Genomic DNA, 27,901 nt, shown 5'->3' with positions numbered 1-27,901 from the left:
CAAGAAAAAATAAAAGTCACGTATATCCCATGCAGTTTTTTCCAGAAGCAACTTTTCTAATGCTTACAGAAAAGCCCTACTGGCCAGTACTAAATACAACCTCTACATAAAATGGCAGTTACTATAATAAGCACCACCCACATTCATATTGTAAAATCCAGAGAACAATGTTTCATCACATGCTTTCCTTATCATCCTATGATTTGTCAAATGAGAGATACAGCAATTGGAATAATTGGTACTGAAATTGACACTTTCGACTAGGATTGGCTAAAAGTTTTACAACTGAGGTTTAACACGCTCAGACGCAGTTTTATAAAGAAAACAGACTAGAAAAGGGTTTAGATACCAATCATAGATGGCAGAATCAGTGCTGAGGTGAAAGGAAATATCTTAAAAAAATTTTTGAAAAAAAATATTTCTTCTTAGAGGGTGCTTATTTACAGTCTAAAACGTATTTTAGGAATTTTTTCATTAAATTCCTCTTTAAACTTCATTAAAGAATACAATTTTGTACAAATAATTGAATGTTATGCTACTATTTATAAAAATAAAATCAGAAATCCATTAAAAGATAAGTTCTCTTATCATTTTTTCAATTCACAAATGCACACTTGCATTGCCTACGAAGAAAGTTAGTACCGGTAGTCATCGGGTTAATGCAGCTTCAACGTTGAATGCATGCATAAAGTCTACTAAAATGATAAAAGGAGATAAAGCTAGAAATCAGATCATCAAGAATCCTTCTCTAGTGATAAATAGAAAGAGCAAAATATGGTGGTAATACCAATAAATACACCTATAGCAACAGCTTCCACAGGTATGGTAAGTGGAAATGCCATGAAGAATATGTAGTGACTTGTTAGGACAATCATTTCTTCATGAACATGTCCATCACACAATCAGCCCATTCACAACAGTGAAAGCTGATGTAAAGAGATAGCATCATATGTTTTCAAGAATGGCTTTTGTAGACAGTCACTAACTGAAGAAAAACCTCAACTTTTCCACCAAATAAAAGCAGCCATTATTGTCTAGAAGACTAAGTAGTGAATATTTGGAATTATTGCTTTTCTACCCAAGATTTTAAGGGTCTTGGTTGGGTCTATGCACTTCCACAGAACAAGTTCTGGAAGTAGGTGACAGACTATATCCATCCCAATACAGATTACAAAGAATGATATTAAAACTGCACAATGGTTCTGCAGGAAAAAAATTCATATGGTGCTACAAAGATGTATATTTGTGCTCCCAAATAAGTGGTGGTACAACCAAAGCATAACTCTTCTTCAATAGTGGAGTTAAAATTTGTACTTCTATTTGGCATATTAATATACTATACTTTCTTTTCTTCATTCTAATTTGAACATGACCATAAACACGACATAATGGGCACAAGTAAGGGATTAAATGAAGTCATGGAATGATCAAACCACTGACAATTAAAAAAATCTATGGGGATTTGAAATCTAAGGCTGTACAGGACAATTCAAGTTGAAACCTGATGAGATGAAGAAAATTTAAGAATTAAACCATGGTTGGTTAATACATTCCACCTGACATCTATAAAGCCTTGGTCATGTAGCTCAGAAAGAAGCTTCTCCTCTGGAATATGACTCCCTCTGGATGAATTCATGGTGTTATGTGGGGTAACCTCAGTGGAAATTCTCTGAGAGCATTAGAAGATAAAAGAAACTCTCTTTTTTTAGGCATAAGTGTTTCAACTAGTAAATCCCCAGATTAAAGTCTAAGAAAGGCAACGAGCCCCTTTAAGAACTTCTGGATAAGGAAAGGTGAAATGTCACTAAGACATAAGAAAACAATCCACTGAAGTCTTGGAAGTTAAATGTGGTGTTGAAACAAGAGCAGAATCTTTAATTTCAGGTATTTTCAAATTCCTCCTCAATGTTTTGGGAGCTGACATATCCATACAGTTTTAGTAAAATTTGGTATATATCAATGACACCTACCTTAGAGTCCTAAAAGGGGACATCCAACTTTGCTATAAATAGACAGTGCTGCAAAGTAAGGGTTTCATAGGCATAAAATAGTGTAAAATATATCCATAAGGAATATCAGCCACCAGTGTTCAGCTGAATCTAGCCACTAACAACTAACAGTCATTTGAGTGACCCAGTGGGAGGACCACCTGCAAAGCCATCTGTCTACAGGAATTCAAGGCCAAAGTAATGGGTTGTATCATTCCATGCATTACACCCAGTCAAAGCAACACTACTACTACTACTAAGAACCTCTCCTCCATTTCACAGGTTACCATACTCACAACAAAAACATAGGTGAATGCTCTGATTCCACAGATGGTAAGTGCACAAGAAAAACCTCATCCCGAAAATCTCCTCACCACAAACAGGAATGCCTTTGGTTAGACATTCTTCTCTGAAGTTGGGGAAACCAAGAAAAAGCTTAAATTCAAGAAGCAGTAATCATTTAAAGGTTAGCCAACTGTAATAAAAAAACCAACCTAGAAACAAATAATGTTGTTACCCACCTGTGATAAGTGCAAAAATAGTCTAATATTAAGAAAGTGAAGATCACCAGATGTAACAGCTTCAAGTAGTGGTTAATATAATCCCCACCTGTCACCTACTAGAGCTATGTTTCCCAAATTTATCATGGCATACTGCTCCCAAAACAAATACAGGAACCAAAAACTAAACAAAATGCCTGTTTCTAAATTCATTAGTTATTGTAAGAACTTAAAAAGTAAAAAAAAAAATATATATAATAACATGTCAACCAAAACATATCTGCTACTTCCAGCCCCAAACAAGATCTTTTGCCCAATACCATAGATCATCAGGCTAGCTTGGATATGAGAAACATAATAGTGGTTGTGGTCAAGCACTATTTATATCATCAACTGCTTGAACAACAAATGCTTTGGTGGAAGCTTGATTAAGTTGGTATATTGTAATTTTTGTCAATTTCCTTTAACCCTTTCATGACAGGTTTGGTATACAATACACAAGTTTGTATACACATTTGCAACATTAATTATTTATACTATACCTTTTAATGCCGTATGTGTGTCTTCACAAAATATGGTAGACTTTAGTAATGATTCCAAGTTTTTGTACACACAAAATCAGATTTTTAATGAAGTATTTTTACTAAAGATTTGTTTGTGAGAATATTGAGTTTGTTTCATTACAAGTCTGAGTGCAAAGTGATTTTCATGTCATGAATAAAAAAAACTATTCTTCATACCAAAAATCTCAAACATTATTCGTGTAATCTCTAAAACCTCCTAAATACATTTCAAGCATTTGTTTTTAGTAAAACTTTATATTTTGTTTGTTATTTTCTCTCCCCTAAATATACGGGGTCTGTCAATTTGACCGACCTCATGGCCATAAAAAATTAGGAAATAAATATAAATTATGTATATAAATTGTAACACGAAAACACAAATGTTTAGTCTAAATAGCTTAAATCTCATAACATTATGCATTTATATATATTTATTATTTCTATTATATTGACATTCCATTCGTGCCTGGCTAACAATACAAAAGTTAAAATGATGCAGGGAACGTGCACTCATGATACCGTATCCAAGAATATAAAACTGGCCTTTACAAAGTGACTTGTCTTGGCTGTGGACTAGCAATTTTTAAAATACAATCACATTTCAATTATAATACATTATATAAGTATATACTAGGGATGCATGGTTAATCAAATTTGGCCGAATACCAGGTCCGGGTATCCGGTCACTAAGATTCGGCTGGAGCCAGGTGTCAACTGAGACAGGGTTCTCCTCTTGAACACCCCAAAAAAAAACAACAAAAATTGACATTTATTACATTTAACCAAATATTCACCAACAGAACATTCAAGTTTTACTTTCAACTTTAAATGCCTAGCCCAAACTTCTCAAACCCTAACCCCTAATGTTTCCAAAACTCCCACCTTCCCCAGTAATCCACTTCTCAAGCCATGCCTAGTAACTCCTATTGTTCTCTGAATCCCCGACTTTCAGCTGGTGGTCAGTTTTTGTTGCTTGGAACAAGTGTTTTCTATAACTAAACAAATTATTGACTGTAACTTTCAGTACTGCATTAGTTGCCACAAAGATTAGGGTTAAGATGCCTAACTTTGACACTCGGCTAGAGCCAAGTATTACCATTCAGCCCAATACCAGGCTGGGTACTCGTGCATCCCTAGTATATACATTATTACTATTTACAAATAAGTTCTTAAACTTCTTTTTCATAAAACATAGAACAGTAAAACAAACAATAATCTCATCTAGTTATGACCTCTGTACTCAGTTGCTGCTTGATGTAGGTTGCTAAGCTTTTTAAAATTTCATATGTGGAGGATATGAAACAAAATAATTTTTTTTAGGTTTTTGTATACAGTTGAATCACCAGAAAGTCATAAATTACTATATCAATACCACAGAATTCCACTATAATTTATCAAGTTTAGTATCTATGAAGTATTTCAGTCTAAAAAAATATGAATTTTCGAGCAGACTAAAGACACAACCTACCTCCTTGAAATCTTGGTACAAAAGAACGAAATGACATCCTAACATTTGAAAATGGCTGAGAAAGCCACATTATGAGTTTTCGATTGGTTATTCACATGTCATATATGCAAATAAGTGTATATAAGGGACCATTTCTAAAAATGGAAAGAGGTGGGTGGGGCCACTGTGTTTGATTCAGTGCATGTGCAATATCTCAGCAAATAGAAAAGATAGGTTCTTATTTTGTATTCTAGCTTGTTAATATTGGTAATTTGAGTTCCTAATTCGTACAAACTATAGACTTTGTATTCTGACATTACAAACATCTAATTTGAACCAGTGCTTCATTCAACATACCACGTGACACACAAAAATTAATGTTTAACTGTGTTTTTTCTAATATTTACTTTTAAATTATAATCTACAGTTTGATAGCAAACATAGTCATATAAATTCATAAAATAATAGTTCAATAAAATTTTGAATGCAAGTCAATAAACACAATGACATGGCCTTTGACCCATGACCCATAGCAATATGGTTAAGTCATCACACATCAGAATTAGTTTATGATTTTTATTAAAATCAAATTCTTTTACTGTAACATCAAACTTTTTATCATTTATGTTATTTATTTACTTTACTTCAGTTAACATACTCACATACTCATCATTCATAAGAACAGGCAAACCAGTAAGCTAGATAAGTCTGTTTTAATCTCAGAATGAGTCAAGTGATCACAGCATCATTGTGAGAAAGACTACTTTAGGAATTAGAACTTATGAGTGAGAGTAAAAAAGAATGTAATAACATGTCAATAACACTATATCTGCTATATAGAGTGCTGATGAGGCCTTTTGTCCAATACCAGGGATCATCAGGCTGACTCGAAGAGCAAATAGTAGTGGAAAAATCACTACACACATAACAAGTGTGATGTTTGATCCCATACTGATCTCATGAATGTAATCACAAATAAAGGAATTATCTTGCAGCAAGAAACATCAATTTATAAGAAATACATGCTTAAATCACTTACTATATTTGAAGAAAGTACTAAATCAGTCCAGAGCTAAATAATATCTTGTAAAGAAATATTAGTGTAAGAAGGGATTCAATAAGAAATCTGGCTGTATATAAATCATCATGAATCTTCAAATTTTGCACAGAGTTTGAAAGTTTCAAACTATTTTTATTCTAGAACTGATTGTTTTTATATTCTAGAAAAAACGTTACATGCCAATTAACAGTTGTCAATTCTGATATTAGTGGTCTTTTTGAAGACTGGTTCATGTTTTATAAAAAATACTATACAATTATAAAATGAGAGCCACATGGTCTTCCTTTAGTATAAACAATTTTTTTTTTCTTTCTTCAACTGTGAGAAATACTTATGTGATTTCATTTCTCTTGTTATGCTGGAAAATTATTTAATTTGACTAATTAATAGTGTACTATTACCTGAAATCACTTTAATCGAAAGGAACTATTATTTCCTCTCTCTATTTTTGGTATTATTAAATTAAATTTTTGTGTTTCTGCAAAAATGAACAAAAAACTTTATATTCTTCATGTCTTATTTCCAAAGTTTCAATTAGAAAAAGAGAAGAAAGCAAGTAAAAAAGCTAGTAATAAAAATTCTCGTCTATATTAAAACGTTTTCTCAGCAAAGGTAGATACTTAAAAGCTCTTCAAATGCCTCAACACAGTTTCAGAGGAAGACAAGTAGGAAATAGAAATAAAATGAATATGAACATATTTTTTTACATAAACATTAAGAACTGTCACAAAAGAAAAATAAATAAACACTCAAACTGATAAACAGTAGCACTAACTCACTAAGGAAAACTCTTTAAATTACACTTTTATTTTCATACACAAGAAATTTTCTTTTCTTATTTTAGTTTCATTAATTATTCTTAATGAGTCTGATAAATACATTGACTAGTATCATGATCACACACTAAAATGTGTATGTGAATTTCTTGTAAGCTCTTTTATCATTGTTACTTAAACAGACATTTCTCATATTCAAAGATTATCATATCAAAAGTATACTTCACTGCTGTTATTTTATTTAACAGATCTAACAGACATATATTTTATATATTCTTTTATAAGATTAACAAAACTGTAACAAAAAAATTAGGAGCAGGGGGAAGTTTGTTTCATTGAGGTCAATATTATTATTATTACAGCAATAACTGGACTCATATCTGTATTAAATTCACAAATGAAAACTCATTTAATGCTCAGCCACTGACTATGCTGCTATATTTTCAAATACACACTTTTTTTAAAAAGGTAGTTATTTTGACACGAGAAAAATAATCACAATTTTCATTCATGCATATATAATGCCTAAAAGTGAGAGTATTTATGAGCATTTGCTTTGTTCTTATAAATCTAAAATCAGAGAATGATCCTAGTGAGATAACATACTATGTAGTACATTCTGACATATTTTTAATATGGTTTTTTACTATATTTCTTTTAGACTTTATCACAAGGTGTTAATTTCTAATTACTGTATGCTTAACATGGGTTGTATACTGTATGAATGGACTATGCTATCATAAAAAATAGGGTTAGTGTTTTAGAATTACACATGTGATGTGAAAATATGGAACATTAACTCATTTAAGTTGTGATATTAAAAATTAAACTACAAATGAGCTACAAGTAATAAAATTCACAACTATTTCACTTACTGGTTAATCTTTAATCTTTTAAACCTTTAACTTTATAGAGTCATTCTTTTTCATATGAACAAAAGTGATTAACAACTAGAGAACAGGCTATCATCTTTTGAATGTATTTTTTTATATACGCTTTCTATTACATCAGGCTTTCAACCCAATAGGCAATCAATCATCATGGACTATATTTTGCTTGCTTATTCCCAATACTTTTAAATGCTTCTAATGAAACAAAAAAAAAGATATACTCTAATATAAAGTTTCAAAACCTGTTATAAGTGATGAAAAGACATTACTAACAAACCTTTTTGTGTTACAAGAGAGTGTAACATGAGAACATCCTTAAAAATTTCTTTTGTAACATGTCGAACACCCTGTAAAAAGAATACCATACCTTGAACAAATTAAATAGGCTGCAGGAATACAAATATAAAAACAAATTTCCTCTTTTATCTCTATATTTATAACTAATTTATAACTGGTTCACTTAAACACATATATGTGAACCAGTTATAAAAGGGTAGACAGTATAATTTTGTACATACTGATTTCATAAAATGAAAAATTCACTATTATTTTTAAAAACCAGGGATAACAGCTGTAACATATTTTTGAGCATCAGACATCAAATCTACTAATAGTAGTGGAAAGATAGTTAAATGACAATGGCTCATTACCAAATTACCAATAATTCAAGTCAATTAGAATGTCAGCAATAAATTAACATAATGAATACTTTAATTTCTGAAGATAGGCTATCACTCAAAGCTTGCAATCTTATCATACAGAACTGTAGATTATAGACACTGAATAAAATCCACTGAGGCATTTGATGTCTCTTTCAGAATACAAGACATTATTAACACAGGAATGAAGATGTAGAAAATACAAACAACTTTATTCAAAAATCAAACAAAGTTCAAGTTCATGTACTTTAAAGTTGTATTCTTTATTAACAATTTCATTATGACTATTTAGTTCTTCACTTATGTTTACTTTAAGTTTTTACTATTCAAAGGATTTACCAAAGTCTGAAAAATGTGTAATAAAATAAATCAATTCAAAAACCCTCTTTAACAAAATCAGTTTAGCACTCTTGTTTCATGATTTTTTTATTCATTGAAATTAACACACACACACACTATGAAACTGGTTACAATTTGAGATAAGCTCTCTACAGATTACATAGTTTTTGCAAAATACCATAACTTATTTCTACATGTGATATTTCTATGAATTTGCAACTTTGTAAATTTGAAAAGTTAACATTTTCCTCATCTTAAAATGTATTTTCAATAGATACCTCCACATACAGTAATGCTATTTTCCTTACATGTCTGCCTATAAGCTTACTCCTACCTAAATTCAGGGGTTTAGCATGAACTATGCTGGTGGATGAAGACATCATCATAACAGAAGCTCTTCATCAATAGGAGGGTGACACAACCTCCATGCACAATAACTCCCCATATGCATTTGAACTTGTGATAACTTCCTTCTTTGAGGAGTAAAGTGAAAAAAAAAAGGTGTATTGTAAGTGGGAAAGATGAGTGAGAATGTGTGTGTAAAACCATTTTCAGATTAGAAAAATGTTAACTTCCAAGATGATAATTTACCTCTTAACACAGACATGCTAGAATCCCACACTGAAATGGTGGAGGGGCCAGTGCAAAATTTTACCTAGATGAGCACCCTTTAAAAAGCATTTGAAGGGCTCATAGAGTGTGACACCTGATGGTAGGGGCTCTATAGAGGCACACCTGTGGGGTGGGAGACCACATCTCACCTTGACCAGGGTATACTCTTTGCCTGGAATGTATGGAGATGAGAGGCAAAGAAGCCCAAAGTGTTGCAGAGACAGGTGGGATGAAACATGATTGTCAGAACATTTGCACACATGCTATCAGTGAGCCAATATGTGTAGTATGGTTGGAATGTGATCAGACTGTACAGTGTGTGCTCACCTCAACTCTACTGTGCAGGCTCTGGCTGCAGGAGTAGGGCACTTTAGTTATGTATTATGTTTATGAGGGATGATCCATAATACACTGACAGTATCACCAATAGTAGGGCATTTTAGTTATGTATTATGTTTGTGAGGGATGATCCATAATACACTGACAGTATCACCAATGCTCCTATTGTTACCGTATTTCCACTAAGCACAACCAATGAGGATTCTCTTTGTTTCAACAGCTAGAAATTGGCAAATGGTAAGGGTTTCTTATGCTAAACACGAGAAAAAAAGGGGGGATTCTTGTTGGGGAGACCAATAGAAGTGCCAAGATCCCCATTGGACCACCAGCCAGAAAGGTCTTTTACTGGAGACAGTGCAATGGGTGACCATGAAACCCTATTTTTAAAAGCCAGCAAGCATGAACCAAAGAAGTGGGTAGACACTTCCCTGATGCTGAGTCAGTGGAGATGGTTTGACCACTTTCTGTTATCCCGGCTCGATGTGGATTCTGGGAAATAAACATATCCTGGGAGGCAACACCAGTCATTTGGCAGGATACAATAAAGGTAGAAGAGTATTTAAAAAATAAATTGTACTTACCCTTCTCAAAGACAGTGTAATGGTTTAGAATACCAACTGGAGAGAGATAAGCCCCACAGGAGACAAAAAAGCCAGATGAAGAGGAGAATGAGAGGTGAACATGTGTAACTATGTCCACATGCCAACCTGAAGGATCCCATCCAGAGTTTGTTGAAATTGAGATGCAAGAGAGTGAGATAGGTGGAGAATGTGATGTGATGAAAAGAGGAAAGGCCAGCAAGAATTGATATTAAGTGAAAAAGACACCAGACAAATACCAAGAAGGGACAACACCCTTGGAGTAAAAAAAGGCATGCGAGGTCAGAGCAAGAAAGAAAGGGAATGATGTAGTGGTGGAAAAAAAGAGCCAGAATGTCAATTGATAAAGCAGAGGGAACTGGGGATGAACAGGCTAAAGAGGTGCTACCAAGATGACCAGACAAGTGTCACATATCAAGATGAGGACACATAGGAGAAGAGGAGAAACATATAGAAAAGGGCAAATTCAGACCCATATGAGAGCTATGTCACTGGAGTCGAAGGATGAGGAGCTGGGAACCAGAAAAGTGGAACTGTGGTGCAGAGAGGAATGAAAAGAGAATTGAGAATAAGTGTGAAGAACCAAGAGCAAACCCAATGAAAACCCTGAAGGTGGAAAGACCACATTAACATTAGAATTCTATCTGGTCAAGAGCAGTGATCCGTAACCTCAAAATATGTAAGCTAAGATACATAATCAATGGGAATGAGCCCAAATAGCAGGTCCAAAGCTTGGAGTCAAAAGTCCCACAATGGATACCAACCTGACAGGTGATATATGAAAAGACTGTGAAATTCATGGAAGAAGGGGGGGGGGGGGAAATACCTCATAAACTGTGAGAAATTTGAATATGTTGATGTAGAGTGAACACCCTTCAAGAGTTCACACACTTGATATCATGTAGTCAGTCTGAAATGCACCCCACTGTAATGAGATGGAGATTCAGTTGGGTGGGCATCACAAGAGGGTGCCCACCATGGAATTAGCATGGTCAAGTCACTGAAACTAGTCATAGTGTGGATGAGAAGAAAGCACACAATCAAGGACAACAGAACCCAAAAAGGTTCAACAGGTCCTGTAAATAAAACAAGAAAAGGCAAATACCAGTACAGCCCAAAAGAAAGAGTGGTGCAAAGAATAACAGAATTCCCAAAAGAAAACAATCTCATGGGTAGAGTGCAAAGGATGCACAAACTTTGGTGACAAGACAATCTAACGCTCGTAGGCAAAGAGGTGAAGGCATATCATGATGAGAAGGGAGTCAAAGAAAACACCCAGAAGTAATGAGAAGAGGGCAGGCATGAGAAAAGACAGAATCACAGCATATCTGTGAAATGATACAAAGACAGACAGACCCCTCAGGGTCAAACCTACAAGGGTAGACACCAAAAATGTGCACGATGACCTTGACATCAGTAAGAGGAAGAATGGGAAGTAAAAAAAGACCAGGGAGCTAAGAAAGGAAGGGGGATGTGAGTTCAGCAGGCTGAGAAACAAAAAGAGAAGGAGTAAAAGATGAGAAACTGTAGTATCGAATACGGACAAAATCTGGGCCACCCCAAGCTGGCCTTTCAGTAAGACAAAAAGATCTCTTGAGGCTTTATGGACAAAAATTGAACCTGACAAAACCTATAGGTTGAAGTGTGAGGGAGGCATACAATAACTAAAAGAACAACCTGATCCAACATGTACCAACAACAGAGGAATCAAGTGAGATACGGTAGATCAAAAAAAGTAATATGGATCAAGTAAAGTAGAGAACAGACCTCTCTAGAAATCCCTAGGAGCATGATGAAGCCCTCAGACATAAGGAGAAGTGGCAAGAGGTAATGTAGGGGAGTAGGTGAGGATTTTCTTCCACACATAACACCATGCCTAGAGCAAACCATTGTGAGAGATAAAGCTGTTCAAACAGCCACTAAACAGTACCCACTGCCAATTATTAAGTTACTCTAATCAAATAGTAGGATTTGACTATCACTCTTAAAACTCACTGATGCCCTCAAGGTATGAAGCATTTTTTTTAGTGACAATAGGATGCAAACCACAGACCCTCAAATCTACAGTCTGGTGTGCTAACCAATAGGCCACATGTAGCCTGACACAAGGAAAATCTAATTGGGTGCAGATACTCATGTCATAATGATGTAAATTTACAAATAATACTTCTACATTCTGAATATATTTTAATAAAACATCAAGACTTATAATCTTTTCCACTTTCAACCAATGTAAGAAAAAGTTTTTCCACAAATGGCTTGGTTTGTTTGAAATTCCATGCAAAGCTACATGAGGGCTATCTGCACTAGCCATTCCTAATTTAGTGACAGACTAGAGGAAAGGTCGCCAGTCAACACCACCCACTGTCAACTCTTGGTTTACTCTTTTACCAACAACTGGGGGATTGACTGCCACGTTATAAACCCCCATGGCTGAAAGGGCAAGCATGTTCAGAAACGGGGACTTGAACCCACGATCAGCAGATTGTGAGTCGAGTACCCTAACCACCAGGCCATGCCAAGCCTTCCAAATGAATTTTTCCCTTTGTGTAAAACTAATCATTTTATCAACATAAAACCTAAAAATACTGAATGAAATCAACCATTATGTTTCCTGTCACTTTACTCAAACATACAAAATGGTTTAAAAAAAAGCATGGAAAACTACAAAGCATGCCCTAAAACAGAGCTATACATTAAACTTTTCCAATATTGGATCTCCAACAGTATTTGTCTCTATTTTCAAATCAGCAAAATACCAAAGATAAAAATCACAACAAAATAACTTGAATAAATTAAGAAAATATCATTTCTGTTCCTGAAACACAAAATACACAGAAGTACTTCAACACTTGTTAGAAGGCTTTATCAAAATCCTTAAAATTTATTTTGAAGAAATTACTATGATGTAAATTCCCATAAGAAAATTTTCATTATTTCCTTGTTTACTATTTAAAAATCAAGGTTAAAGACATCATGAATATTCTCATTTTGTCTATATTAGTACAAGATCTTGCATAATTTAAATGTATAACATTTTTCTCACTTAAGATCGTGTCTTAGTATTTCTTTAATTCATTCTCTACAAAAATTTCACATCAGTTTTTTTTTTTTATTTAGGAAATGTTTGCATTTGAGTTATTCAGTGAAAAATTTCATTGTTATCTTCATTCTTCATTTGGATCATTTGTAATATAAAGATTCTCTTAATGGTATTTAAGAATAAAGCAAGTTATTTTTCTTTCCCTTTTGCCATTATACTTTAACCTTTAATCATGTGTGCTTAACACTTATCAATCAAGTAATAAGCATTTTTAATTACTTTGTTCTAATATGAATATAAATGAAATAAAAATACATGAATGCTTCAAGAACAAAATAATGTAACATAAAATGTATCCTATACATATGATATATACAATTATTTAAAATACAGAAAGCATACACACAAAAGACAAACATAACTTTCCAATTGTAATGTAACTTTTCCAAAATATCTAAGTAAGATAAACATTACATGCAAGAATAGTAAGAAAATGGCAACAAAAAACTCACATCAATATAATGCTCCCAATGAGTCCACACATAATGTAGAAGAGATTGAATCACTTTTCCTTTACAATCCAAACGTTCTTTAAGAATGATTGTATATTTGTCCTGATGTAAAGCTTCCCTGAATAAATATAATAATATATATAGTGTGTTGAATAAGAAAACTTAAAAACAATACATCTCACATTAAGCATGAAAAACCAATTTTTTTATGTATGCTTAAATTGTGATAATCATAACAAATGTTCAAGCCTCACAACTGACTAGATTCTTCTATGATACTTTTGGAAAGATATCATAAGATTCTGTTAGCACAACACTAAAAAAGTACTACAGTTAATCTAAAAATACCACAACCTGGCTCTAAGTAAGCATTAGCTCTTTCCTAAACCATCTACAAGGGTTGCAGTCATTTAACAACTGGAATCAAAATGTATGGTTAATATGAAATCATTTTCTCCCTTTTTATTACTGTTTTAACACCTGCCACACAAGCTAGCCCAGAATCTTTTAGCACTGAGCCTAGGATGGTCAACAGGGAGCCCTCTCAGAAACTGGTTATTTAGGGTTATTTCAATAGATCTCAATAAATAATGCTTGGCAGAAATACCAAAACAAAGTCAAACTAGATATTAATGAAAATATGATATGGTGAAATCTATATGGATTATACTATGGGGGTACCATACTGGGCATTATACTATCCTTCTTATATTTACTTTTCATTGTGGAAATGGTACTTTAATTTGAGAATCTTCAGGAAAATCATCTTGTAATGAATCATACACCTGCTTCAACTTCAACACTGCATCTTTGGGTTTTAATTGTGCCATTAGTTTCACAAAATATTGAAAGTAATGATTTATATATATATATATATATATATATATATAATTCTAATCCCCCTTTTTGATAATGATACTATTGTGCCCATTTTTTAAGTTTCGCTGTCAATGCAGTAATCGATTGATGAATCCTGATTCAGCTGGCATGTCAAATCAATTGTGATCTCTTCGAATAAGTTCTTCCCTCATCCGATCTGGACCCACCATTTAGCTTAATTGCTACATTTAAACCATTACATTCACAACCACATCTAGAACATTTTGATCATGTTTCATTGCTACATTGTTTTACTTTACATTTACATGTTAACACCTCCACATTGACTCTCCTGGTCTCGGGTCAGGTCATGAGTCTGGTCCAGCAACCTAGACCAAAAATAGTGCCAAACATCTTTTTGCCTAATCAAAATAACCTAAACCTTTCTGGAATGACTCATTTTTTTAGATCAACATCAAATGACAGGTTGGCTCATTTGGCAGGTGTTAAAGAGCCCCTTACACAGTTTAACAGAAAAAAATGATGGATTTGGCTTTTGCTTTAAATTGTATTTCTGAAAAGCTAGAGTAATTCAAGATGACTAACATCTTATATCTTGAGAGTTTATTAACCTAAATATTTTTCCTATCTTCTCTTTCTAATTCTCCGACTTTGCTGAGAGATGTGTACAAACATACTGTCTACCCAACTACACCTGTTTCAAATGTTGTTTTCATGGATAAAGAAGATGAAGAATAATGTCTGATGTGAATGTCTAGTTGAATTTCATTTCAATACTAAACACATAGATTTCAAATACGTTATTGTAATTTTAAAAGAACTAAATAGCTAAAACCTCCACATAGAAAAAAAGTTTTAGAAGCAAACATACAGCAACATCCATCATGCAAATAGAAGAAAAGTAAGACATACAAAGCCCTGATCATTTTCAGTCACAAGTACTGTATAGAAGGTAGATATACAGGATTTCACATCACATCTGACGAATCAATGACATTGGATTGTCAGGTGGATTACTTCTAAGGCTTTAAAATGTAAAGTTTCACATCCAGTTAAGTAGTGGCAGAAAGAAACAATCATATGGCATACAGAGGGTTTTTCATGATCCATGGTAACAATTTACACATCCAATCACCTTTTACATGACCATCCTCATGGCCTATGATCATACAGGTTAAAATTCCTGATCCTCTTATTGCAAGCACTTGAAGAATGGTGATTTGTAATTGCAGACAGTGCCTAAAATTAACCCTTTCTGAGAAGGTTACATTACAGGACTTTCCAATGAAATATACTCTTATTCAGAATTATAAAAGCAAGAAAGCCAAAAAAGAAAGGGATATCCCTAGTGTTTAACAATACTGATAAAGGGAGAAAAAGCATGACTCTAACAGGGGAAAACAGACTACCTTACAACTAACTATCAGTTACTCACCAAAAGTAATGAAAAAAGTTAAACAGCTTGTCACCAAACATGTATCAAGAACACACTAGTCCACCACAATTAATATGGAGATGTGGGCCAATTTGGTTAAATTATTAGGTAGGATGGTGATGGAAAATAGTGGTTGACTTAGCTTGGTCGAGACCAGTGTACCAAATATTTCTGGACATCAAGTCAAGTGCCAAAGTGAGTTATCAGGTTAATGTGCTGACACTACAATAGAATATTATCTTTCTATGAAATTAATATCAATAAAGTATAGCTCTATCAATACAACAAATACAGCCATAGTCAACATGCCAATTCCTCCACAAGATATATGAACACATGGGGACTCATACAACATCATTCATAGATATCTTCCATGGGCTTCTGTGCCCTTGGGTTGCTCAGAACTCATCATCCCACATGGTTGGTAGACCATCAAAAGCATGTAGAAAGGAGACAACATTAACTTCAATGAAAAGGCATTTTGCAGTAGTAAGTGCACAACAGAGCAACAGTCAATAAGCAAGGTCATCATCTTAAATACCATTGGTGGCAAAAGAAGGGGCTGTATTAAGGCCCAAGCACTTATACTTGTATCATAACCACAGTTTGTGAATTTTGAGCAACCCTCTGCATTTGATGAAAACCAAATGAGATTTCATGTTTAAATTAGCCAACAAGATCAGAGTGCACCTTCTAGAAACAGGTCTTAATACTTTAATACCACACCAGTAGAAAACTCATCATCTCTGAACTTGCATTAATAAAAATTAATAAGCCATAAATACCACTTTATCTGAAACAGAAACCCTTAAAACATATAGTATGATAACCATGGGACCTTTTAAAATATAATTGTTTTTTAATCAGTTTACAATTTATAATGAAATAAAACTGCTATTTAACAAACTATACTATACGTTATGCATTACATCCATAACCGTTGACCAAAAAGGCATTTTATGTGCATGTTTATATTGGCAGCAATACTATACAGGCCTAATAAATCCATGCAATAATTGATATTATTCAAAAACAATTCATTACCTTTCCTGTGGCATACAAATAATACAAAATCATTAGTAACTTATATTGTTTTAAAGGCACAACTACCATACAGAGTGAAGCATAATAAGTGAGTTTTCAAAACTTACAATCTGGTAAAGAAGGAAGGAAGCTTTATGATAAATAATTTGTGAGAAATAAAATAACCTCAGCTGTGAGATGGTATATTCAAAATTTTATTAACTTGTGAAACTAGAAAGTTATAAAAACAAACATGTAAGAAGCTGAATTTTAGTTTCACATCACCAATTTCAAAAATTCAGTTTTAAAACTATCTGAGCTAAAAATAACCAACAAACTTGGACAAATATTTGTTGTACATTAAAAAGTTTTATCTATAAAAGCATAAAATTTGATAATTTCCAATAAAAGGTACAAGAGGGAGCAACAATCAAACATTAGGCTACCAGTTTGGATTTTTTAAAATTATTTTATCCAAAACAAATGTTAATAAAGCATAAATAGAAAAAAAACATGAAGTCTCAAAATTACAGTAATAATTCTATTTGAGGTAACTTGAGAGGAAAAAATCAGATAGAACTTGTGTAAACTTGACGTTATCAATTTATCCTTATAAAAATATGAAATACTAGGGTGAAAGGTTTAAGGCAATTCATAAAAGAATGAAGAGCATCTCCTCCATCTGATAAAACACAAAAGGAAGAAACAAAAGATAATAAGCACATTAGTGTGTTCAAACAGTGATGGCCTGGAAAGGAAGGAGAATAAGAAAAATACTTTGTATGGATGCTTACAAGATGCATCATATAATTCACCATTAAAATTTGTATTCATAGATCTTATGTAATTTCTTTTTTATCTATCACATTAGAGTAATAGCAACATGCATGTGTCAAAATAAGTTAAGTATTCTAAAGAAAAAGCTACTCATTTAGCTATTCACTTTTTTTCTCACATTACTTGGACTTTTGCTGCAACATTTTGAGAATTAATTTATAAAACTGCTTAAGTCTAGCACACTTAGTCACTGATATGAAAACTCTTGATGCAGTTGACACAAAATTATGGTAAGTCCTGACAAAGTTGAAATTTGAACATAATTCCAAGCAAAACTAGAACTTAGAGCAATTTGCCCTATGAAGTTGTATAGCTGATTCTTTCATTGCTTCCAGCAAAGAGAGAACAAAGCTACAGCTATTCAACTTCAAAAAATAAATTGACACTACATGTCACTATTATCAATAAAGTGCACTCTTAAGCGCAAAATGAAACAACCCGTATAGTTTCTGTTTGGTCAACTTTGATGTATTTATATCCTGTGTACATTTCCTTTTAAAGAGCTTCCTCTTTAGTGGATTCTATACTTTCATGCAAATTTCTGTTTCACCTGAGAATACCACAGTACTAGGTCAAACATTTCTCTATCCAAGTCTGGACACACACCATAGATTGTGTAATTATAAGTTAGCATTTACTGTTTCATGTATTGATCTCCATTAGTCAAAAACATTACATAAAATAAACATATTCGATATAAAAACATGTAAAAACTAACAGGAAAAGAATACTGAATCTTTTAAGGGTTTTGGCAATTCATAAAAATAAAAAATTCCATGCACTGATATTAACAACAAAGTACTAGCATTTAGTCACACTTTTAAGTTAATATTCAGAATAGAATAAAGAACTGGCTTAATGGAGGTAATCATAAATGTCACATTTTTAGCATTTTTGTCATACTTTCTATTTCCTATTTCACCAGAAGGCTCAATTTAAAAGTGCTTCAAGAATGTAAAATTTCTCTTGGATGTGTTTATAGTTATTGTTTAGCTTTATTACAGCTAAACAAGTTTCCTTCATTAATGTTTTTCCTTAGTCAGTAAAATCATGTGGCAACTACAAAGTAACTCACTAAATACTCCATCATATGTGATTTTATTTGCTTACTCAAACATCCCTTGGGCAAAAAACAATTGAATGATTACCTAGTTTTCCGTGTCCACTTCTGCAATACTCTAGATGAAGCAAGGACCAAGTCATCACTGTAAAAAATAATTAAGCATGACTTAAGTAATTTGAAAAACATACACCATAAAAAATAACATTTCTACTAATTTTCAACTCATACAGTATTGTTTATCTTTAAACTTAATATCATTGACAGCTTTACAGTTGATATGTTTTTTAAACAATTAAACTAGGATATTTCAGCTCATACCAGTAGACCATCTTCAGGCAATATATGATTAACAACTATTATTAAGTGTAACAGTTATTTTCAGCTGTGCTTAATTTGAATTATAAACATTCAATATTAATATTGTTTATCCTTAAAGTTCAAGAAAAATAAATAAACCTTCAAAATCTCTTTGTGTTTTGAATATCATTTCTCAAAAACATTTCTAATTAACACCATATTCAGCTGTTTTTTAACTATAAAGGGAACAAACTTTATATTTCCACAGTGATTTCCAGACTCCAGTAACAACACATAACAAATACATGTAACAGTCAGTGATCACAAAACAGTCACAAGACAGAAAGAGTAAAGTCTGTTTCATAATACCAGAAATAAATATTATCAGACTTTCCAATGTGACATCAATAAAACATATGTAGTTTCCTCAATAAAAATATAAACCTAGTTCATGAGTAATGGATAGCATACAATATCATGAGTTTTGTACATCAGGTACATGCCTGAATACCCTGATTCAAACCTTTATGCATCTTACCCAGTCAAAGGTCACATAGGTTTTTAGGGTTCATGCAAAGTGCATACTGTTTTATTAAGTGCAGCATTCATGTGAATCTATAAACAATATATGTGTCACTCATTATAATAGTGATGAGTCACTATAAAGGTAATTTTGTCATCTTTTAGGAAAAAGTTTGGTAAAAATAAAGTAATGTTTGAAGATTATTTCTGTATTTAATTAGAAAACTTTATCTATGAAGAAAGAAGAAATATTTAAGACTAGCTACACTTAACAGTAACAAAAATAAAGAGATTTGAACTAAAACAGAACTCAAACAAAAATGTCATTAACAAAAATGGCTGCCAACTGATGAAACAAATGCATTCTAAGTTTTATAAGCAGAAATGTAAGAAATGTAGATCTAATTAACTATCCTGATTGTCACACTGATTTTTAATTTTGTTCTAAGTATAAAGTTTTCTCTGACTGGAAGTAATATTAATTTTTAATTTAATTAGTGGCTGCAATTTATTCAATTTCTTGCATATTCAAATATCAGTCAATTATTATTTCTTTGGGAAAAAAAGAACAACTATTGTCCAAAGTAACCTTTTAACCTAGGGTACATGGGTTGGGGTTAAAATGCAAAAGTTAATATTTTCCTACATTGAAAATATATTTCTGATAGACACTTACCTTCTCCCAGTTACAGCTATTCTTGATTTGTCTGCCCTATATTGCACAATTTTTCATTTGCCACTAGCCTTGAACTCCCACCTAATTTCATGTGTATACCATGTGGTTCAGTTGTGTTTAAGCATGCAAATTGGCATGTGACAACTCTCCACCAATAGGAGTGCGACACACTCTCCTAACACAGCTGACTCCCTCTATACAGTTGAACCCCATCTTAATTTCGAGATTAGGCATGAAAAAAAAATTTACACCAGAAGTGGGGAGAATGGGTGGGAAGTAAGAATCTATCTGAACTAAAGTTTCAATGTAGGAAACTATTAACTTTCAATACGATCACTTACCTCCGCCCACAGTTACAGCTAGAATCCCACATTTATCAGATGGAGGACTGGCATAAAATTACCTAGACGAGCACCCTTCAAAAGCATGTGAAGAGTATCAATGGAGTGTGGCCTCGTTATGTTGAGGAGAGACACTCATGGGAGACAGCACCACACCTGGACCAGGTATACTCATCACACATGTGAAGTCAATAGGTGTTGTGTTGCAAAAAAAAAAGGGAGGAAATATCAATTCCAAATCTGAAAGAAGTGAAATATGTATAGAGTGGCTAGGGTACATAGACCGTAAGCCAGAGGTAAACTCTAATCCAGACTTGTGGCACCGGAAGTGACTCAACCGGCCCATGGTAGAAGTAGGGTCCTCAATCATTCATCTCAAGCTTAGGAACCAGAAGGGAAGCGGAGCATCCATTCCAAGAACCTACATAATGGACGACCACAAAACCCTATTTTGTAAAGTAGTGCGTTCATGATTCTGTCAATCCAAGGAATGCCAGGAATGGGCAGTGATTCTTGTCTGCTTTACTCATGTTAGTCCATGAGTGCACATTTTGGTAAAAACATACTTATGAAGCAATATACTGCGAGGATGAACCTGCAAGTGGTCTTGTGGAAACCCCAACTCAACAGTGAATATTATAGACCTGTTACATCACACAGTTAAGATTTTAAGGCACCACTTGCCACAGGGTGGGATATGAATAATGTGCAAAAAAAAAAGACCCTAAAAAGAAAGCATTTGTAAAAATCATTTAACCACTCCTAAATGAACCAAAGAGTGTAGGATGGAAATGGAATGAATGCGATATGTGGCCGAGAAGAAAACTGCAAGGCAATGGAAATAGTGAAACATACATGAGAGGAGTGGTCCACATGCCAGCCTGGATGAGCAGAGCTACCCCATAATATGATGGAAATGAGCAGTCAAGAATAGAGGGAGAAAATGAATCAGAAGAGAGGAGACATGGAAGAATCAATAGGATTTAGGAGGCAAAGAAGAAGAGGCATAACTAACAAGTTGACAAATTCATCCAGTGAGGGTAACAGGAGGAAGGATGCATGAAATGGAAGGATTCCAGTGGATAAACAATCATTAGCAGGATCTACAGAAGGGAGCTATGTGAGCCAATTAACATCTTAGAGCTCTGACCGAACACAGGAGGCAATCCAGATCAGAATGGGAGAAGAAATAGAAAAGGAGGTAAGGGAAATTGGAGTGAAAGTGAAATTACCATCACAAACTGCAGAGGTCCCATAAAGGAATGAACAGTCAGGATAAAGGATAACATAGTTGCAGCATTCAATGGTGTGAGCAACATCAAGGTCAAACATCGATGCCCACAAGGCAACAGAAGTAGGAAATAGGCAACTAACAAGAGGTGAAACAAGGTACAAGAACAGGAAGAGAAAGGTAATGGAGGACAACATTAAGAATCCAATCCACCAAGGAAGTGTGATGAGGAGGAGGATGGATATGAACAGACTGAAACAAAAAGGAAATAATAGGAGAGGAGAAGACATGACAGAAAAGGAAAAAATGAAAGGTAGAGGATAATGCTGCTCAAGAATCAGCAACGATCAGAAAAGAGAGACCAAGAATGAACAGCCAGATAAAGAAGTCGGAGAGATATGATGTATACTGCAGGTGAAGAAAGGAAGAAACCACGATGGAGAAACCATTTGCAAAAACATGCCTCATTGTACACTGACATAGGCAAGAAATGGACTGTGTGGGAATAAAAAAAAAGACATTACCCATGAAGAAAGTTTGAAACCTCTCGCAAGAACCCAGACAAAAGACACACATGAAGCTGGAGTGTGGGAATGGAAGGATGAAGAACTGCAGAAAGAAGAGAAGAAAGTCTGAACAGAGGAGAAACCTGGAAAGGGAAAATGAATGGCATTCATGGTAGACCATGCCAGAATGATGACATAAGAAGGATTCATCACATAGTGGTTTGGATAATGGAAAGGACTTTGAAAAAAAGATGAATAGAAGGTTATGTACAAATGTAAAAGTTTCTCCAATCCTGATTGAGGGCATCAACCACCAAACCCATAGAATGTGGAATAATGGACAAAACAAAAGGAAGTTTGGTATTCAAATAAGTGGCAAATGCATCCAGCCAAGGATCAGCTGAGAGCATAGCCACCAGAAAACTTGCAGTTGGAGGTACCACTCCATAGGGAGAAACTTGTTAGGAAGGGACAAACAATTTGCGACAAGAATGAGAGTACCCAGGAAATAATAAGAACAGAAGATTCAAAGAAGGAGTACAGGGACCTGAACTGAATGCCTTCTTGTCAAGTGACGTAAGAGACAACAGTCAAGTTGGTGGAATGAATTATAATCGTCTTGCCCATTAGAGATGGTAGAAATGATCCATATTCTGCCAATAGGGAGACTCAACTCTAATCAAGACCAACAGCCCTAGATCCCCTGGATGTCACAAGACACACCCTTTCCCAAAGATGGACTTTGAAGAAAACTTGATATGAAACATTATCCAAATCGGTTACTCTGAGCAAGTGCAAATGGATACAGCTTAAAACTGCATTATGCAGAACAACCAACTCCAATTATTACTGGCATGTAAGGCACATTGGAACTGAAAAACACATAGGTGACATAGGTAGTGCTTTAACATGCTGAACTGCATCAACACTTTGTGACATTAGTTCTGTCATGTACTGTAGGCATATTCTGACATAAAAATATACAGGATTATCTACATTTAAATAAAAAATTATAATGTGAAATATTATCAGTGTAAAAGAAAGTAGCTAAAAGTTAGTTACAGTGAAAGATCAGTGAAAAAGGATACATCTGGATGGGATTGAGAGATGGACATCAGCCATTGCATTGTCCATGTCTAACCACTAGTGAAAAACATATTAAAGGGAATGAGGAAGAGAAATCTGGTAACCCAGAAGATCTCTAATGAGGTTCTACTGATCTTGAGGTACCCACTGATGAAAAACTCATGTGAGCATGATTCAGAGGAAAAAGGGCCTTCAAGGAAGTCCAAGTCCCCAAAAGAGAAAGAACCACTTATACAGAGAGAAAAAGTGAGGAATTTGCCTACTGAACTAAAAGCTCCATAGAATGCAGACAAAGAAGAGAAGACAGGACTAGCCTGAGATGGAAAAAGAATAACACCCTAAGATGAGTGAGTTAATAAGTTAGGGTGATAGCAGACTTCACCACTTTGACCAGCCAACACACCCAAGCGGCCCCTCGAGAGAGAAAATGCATGTGAGTTGAAGACACAGTAGAGGCATCACTAGGCATTGGAGCATGGATCCCATGCCCCAATTTTATTTGACTCAAATCCCCAGTTGGTGTTTTGAACAATTGGGATAGAAAGTCATAATCTATAGCTATGGGCGGAAGCCCTGAATCTTTTAAGTACCTAGCAATGCCTTTTGTCACTGCCCATAAAATATATGCTTTGAGAGGTTGATTTTTTTCCAATTACTATAAATAAGGTTTAAATATAAAGTATATTTAAACAGCTTAATTCACATGAGAAAAAGAAGTGATGTATTAAATCATGAATGAAAATAGTTAACATATATCTGGGTATATGTGAAGCTGCTTTAACTTTGTATTATTTGTTTATAAAAAGTATATCAACATGTAGATTCTTTCTCTTATCTATATGTTTCTGTATGTACAGACTCACAATAAATCTCATCTACTGTCTTTGTCAAAATATTTTTGATCTATTTTCCATTACTTTCATAAATGAAAAACTTTTAAATAAGTTTTACCCACTAATCAATGAAAGGCATAATGCATTTTTTCAAATCAAAAATACGTTATTGCAGTGATTAATGGAGTCATTTGCAAAAACTATATGATAATGTTATTTTTCTGAAGTTCCAGCAATAAATGCCCTTTGAAGAAAACTTGATGCAAAACATTATCCAAATTACACTTAAAAAAGTTATGAAAACATATCACTCACAGCACATTTATCAGTTACTCTAAGCAAGTGTAAATGGATACAGCTTAAAGCTGCATGATGCAGAACAACCAACACCAATCATTGCTGGCATGCAAAACACATGTGCACTCAGAGTGCACATGGAACTGAGAAACACATAGGTGACCTAGGTAGTGCTCTAACATGCTGAACTGCATTAACACATTATGACATTAGTTCTGTCATGTACCGTAGGCATATTCTGACATAAAAAAATTCAGCATTGTCTACATTTAAATAAAAAATTATAATGTTGCATATTATCAATGTAACAGAAAGCAGCTAAAAGTTTGTTATCTAATTTAATTTTAATACGATGAATATGAGATTTCAATAGATTAACCCTATCACCATGGATATACTTTACTACACATGACACAAGGTTTTAGTGTCTTACATCCAAAATTTTATTAAACTGCTTTTATGTTACACCAATAAGTATATCATAAAATCTTAGCTAATAATCCATATTTTAATAGTATATAAATCTTAAGTTCTTAATGCTATAAGGCAATATTTAAAAAAAATCATGAATTTCCCTTAGTGTGACAGACGTTACACATTTTCTCTAGGTATCTTTTCTATCTTATCCACCACCCCTCCAGTAACTACAAAATTAAATGTTAATTACTCACTACAAAATCGTCATTGCTCAGACAAACCAAAATTTGTATAGCCTTCAATTTTGTTTGGTTACAGAACCACCAAATAGAAATTCAGACCCCGCCTGCCATATCTTCTCTTTTGGGATTTGTTAATAGTTCTCTCTTATGTTTAATTATACATTACCTATAACCAATAGAAAGCCAAGCTTTTCATCTATCAAATGACGTATTATATTATGTTGTGTTCTGAACAGATAATCATAAACTTAACTTATAGTAAAGGTTTCATTCTCATGGGAAAGGTAAAGACTAGTTTGGATGAATTTGTAACTTGTCCCAGAGTTAGGAAGCTAGAAAAATTGTAATACATAGAGGAAATTGTCTGCTTTTTGTATGTTATTATTCTTTGTTCTTTGGTGCATTACTTAATTAAATAAAAATTATTTAATGCACCACTTTCATTAGTAAAAAAAAAGTAGGATTAAGTTCATCGATAGTTGACAGCAAAAAAAAAAAAAAAAGAATACTCGGGTAAGTACGTTATTTCTTGTTTTTCACGTTTATTCTTTATTTATCATTGTAAAAGTAATTAAAATGTAAAAACAGATATCTTTTTAGGTTAGTTACGGTTAGATTAGATAAAATAAATAATAAAAATATTTCATGAGGCACGCACAGAAACACCTCAGAGTAGCTTGTGGGTAAGGTAATTCGATAATGTAACGTGAGTTGCATGCTCTCCAAGTGATTTACAACTTATAATGGCACAAACAGTAATTATATATTGTTCAAAAGGCAATAAAATATTAAAATATAAGTTATTTAATTATATATAGATGTATACTGTTATGAGTTTAAAGTTACTTAGGACAAACAAATGTAGTTTCATGTTACAATTTGGAGTCTATTCTAGAAAGATAATAAATGGTAATTTAGATTTATTTCAATGTTTTTTTGGTTGTATGAGGACGATCAAATTGGCAAACCTTGTATAGAATTATGGTAGAGAAATAACAGATAATATATAAAGTTTTATTGAAACCAAACATTGGAAATGTATTTAGGAGGTTTTATAGAGATTATGCAAATGAAATTTGAGATTTCTGAGATGAAGAAAATATTTTTAATCTTAACATGAAAATCACTTTGCACATGGACTATTCAAAACAAATACTCAATATATTCAAGGAGAAATTTTCTTTTAGTTTATTAAAACTATATCACTAAAAAATAAAATTTTTTGTATGTGAAAGACTTATAATGTTTACTGAAAGACTGCCAAATTTTGTGAAGATATATACACACTATATTAAAAGATAGTAGTATAAAATCTATAAACTTTGAACGAGTACAAAGAGGTCATGTGTTCGGTCAAATTAACCAAGCCCGTGTGCAGAGAGTTAAAAGTAGAGTGAAGGAGACTCATACATAATATATAACTGTATTAATTCATCAGCTAATTTACCCACATAAGTTTTCACAGTTTAATGTGATTTTCTTCTCTTTATTAATTTTGTTTCCCATTGTTAAAGAAATCATATAATACATAAATGGCTAAAAATATACTAAAAGAAGATTACCCATAAATCAACTGGAGAATCTCTGGTAAAATTATGTCAGTTAGTAGACAACAGCTGTTCAAGTCTACACTAGTCAAGACGTCCATGGAAAAAGTGGAGAGTAAACCTGCCCACACATACAGCTGAGATGAAGGACACATAGAAAATATATCTAGTTGAAGAAACACTGGAAGGTTTGTCTTCTCTGAGCATTTTGTTGATTTATTAATAAATAATACCTATGAAAGAAAGATATACAATTTTTTATATTATCAAATGTTACTTACATAAAATTCACTTTTACTGAAAACTAGTAAAAGCTGTACAGTAATATGAAAACACAGACATGATATTGATCAGGAGCTTCTACAACACTTATTCCTGTAGTAATGATGCAACACTTGCACATTTTTCAGATTAATTAACACGTATAAATATATACAGAAATTTTTATTACGTTATACAAAAAACATTAGTAAATCTTCCAAGCAAAAACACATCATAAACAATTTGTCACAAAAGAAACCATACCTACTGTTGGATGACAAATGCAAATTACCATTATTTTTCAGAGCCAGTATGGCTTTTTTATCATTTCATACCTTTCATAGAGTTCTATATATCCTTTATTTAAAAAACAGCATTTTAAAATCCAAAAATATTCGTAGAAACTTGTTAGACAAGTTTAATTTTCTTAAATCAAAATTGTATTTTCAATAATACTTTACTCCACACACACTACAGCTATTACTCAACTGCCAAGGTTTCTTCCTTTGCCCATCTAAGCACTGGTCTTATTTATTCTCACTTGTTCCAGCTTTTATACCCCACTTAACCATTTCCACATAGGTCACAGGTCAAGGGCCATGTCATCGTGTTTCATTACTCGCATTCAAAACTTTATTGAACTACTATTTCATAAATTTATGTCAATAAGTTTGGTATCAAACTGTAGATTACAATTAAAAGTTTATATTATTATACCTTACTCAATTTCTTAATTTAAATGTAAATATAAAAAAAATACAGTTAAACATTTTTTTTTTTTGTCATGTCATGTGGCAAGTTGAATGCAGCACTGGTTGAAATTAGATGTTTGTGATGTCAAAACACTAAGTCTATAGTTTCATATGAATTAGGAACTCAAATTAAAGATATTAACAAGCTAGAATATAAAATAAGAGCCTCTTATCTTTTTAATTTGCTAAGATATTGCTCATGTAATAAATCAAACACATGGTGGCACCCCATCCACCTCTTTCCGGCCTGGCATGGCCAAGTGGTTAGGAAGCTCGACTTGCAATCTGTGGGTCGCAGGTTCGAATCCACATCACACCAAACATGCTCGCCCTTTCAGCCGTGGTGATGTTATAATGTGATGGTCAAT

At 33.4% G+C, this 27,901-nt stretch overlaps 1 protein-coding gene across 2 annotated transcripts in view; it reads right to left on the bottom strand.

Annotated features, from left to right (window-relative positions):
* Positions 1-27,901, bottom strand: part of LOC106471143 (thyroid adenoma-associated protein homolog) — a 239,364-nt gene that overhangs the window by 158,796 nt on the left and 52,667 nt on the right. For both annotated transcript variants that reach the window (XM_022400635.1, XM_022400640.1), the window contains 4 exons: positions 26,536-26,753; positions 18,611-18,667; positions 13,328-13,445; positions 7,502-7,571 (listed from right to left, as the gene is read on the bottom strand). In XM_022400635.1, the coding sequence (XP_022256343.1) occupies positions 7,502-7,571; positions 13,328-13,445; positions 18,611-18,667; positions 26,536-26,753 (463 nt within the window). The remainder of the gene's footprint in view (positions 1-7,501; positions 7,572-13,327; positions 13,446-18,610; positions 18,668-26,535; positions 26,754-27,901) is intronic.

This window comes from Limulus polyphemus, unplaced genomic scaffold (genome assembly GCF_000517525.1).
Source record: "Limulus polyphemus unplaced genomic scaffold, Limulus_polyphemus-2.1.2 Scaffold110, whole genome shotgun sequence".
Classification (NCBI taxonomy): domain Eukaryota; kingdom Metazoa; phylum Arthropoda; class Merostomata; order Xiphosura; family Limulidae; genus Limulus; species Limulus polyphemus.
The sequence above is the reverse complement of the archived record's forward strand: the minus strand, read 5'-3'. Positions and strand labels throughout refer to the sequence as shown.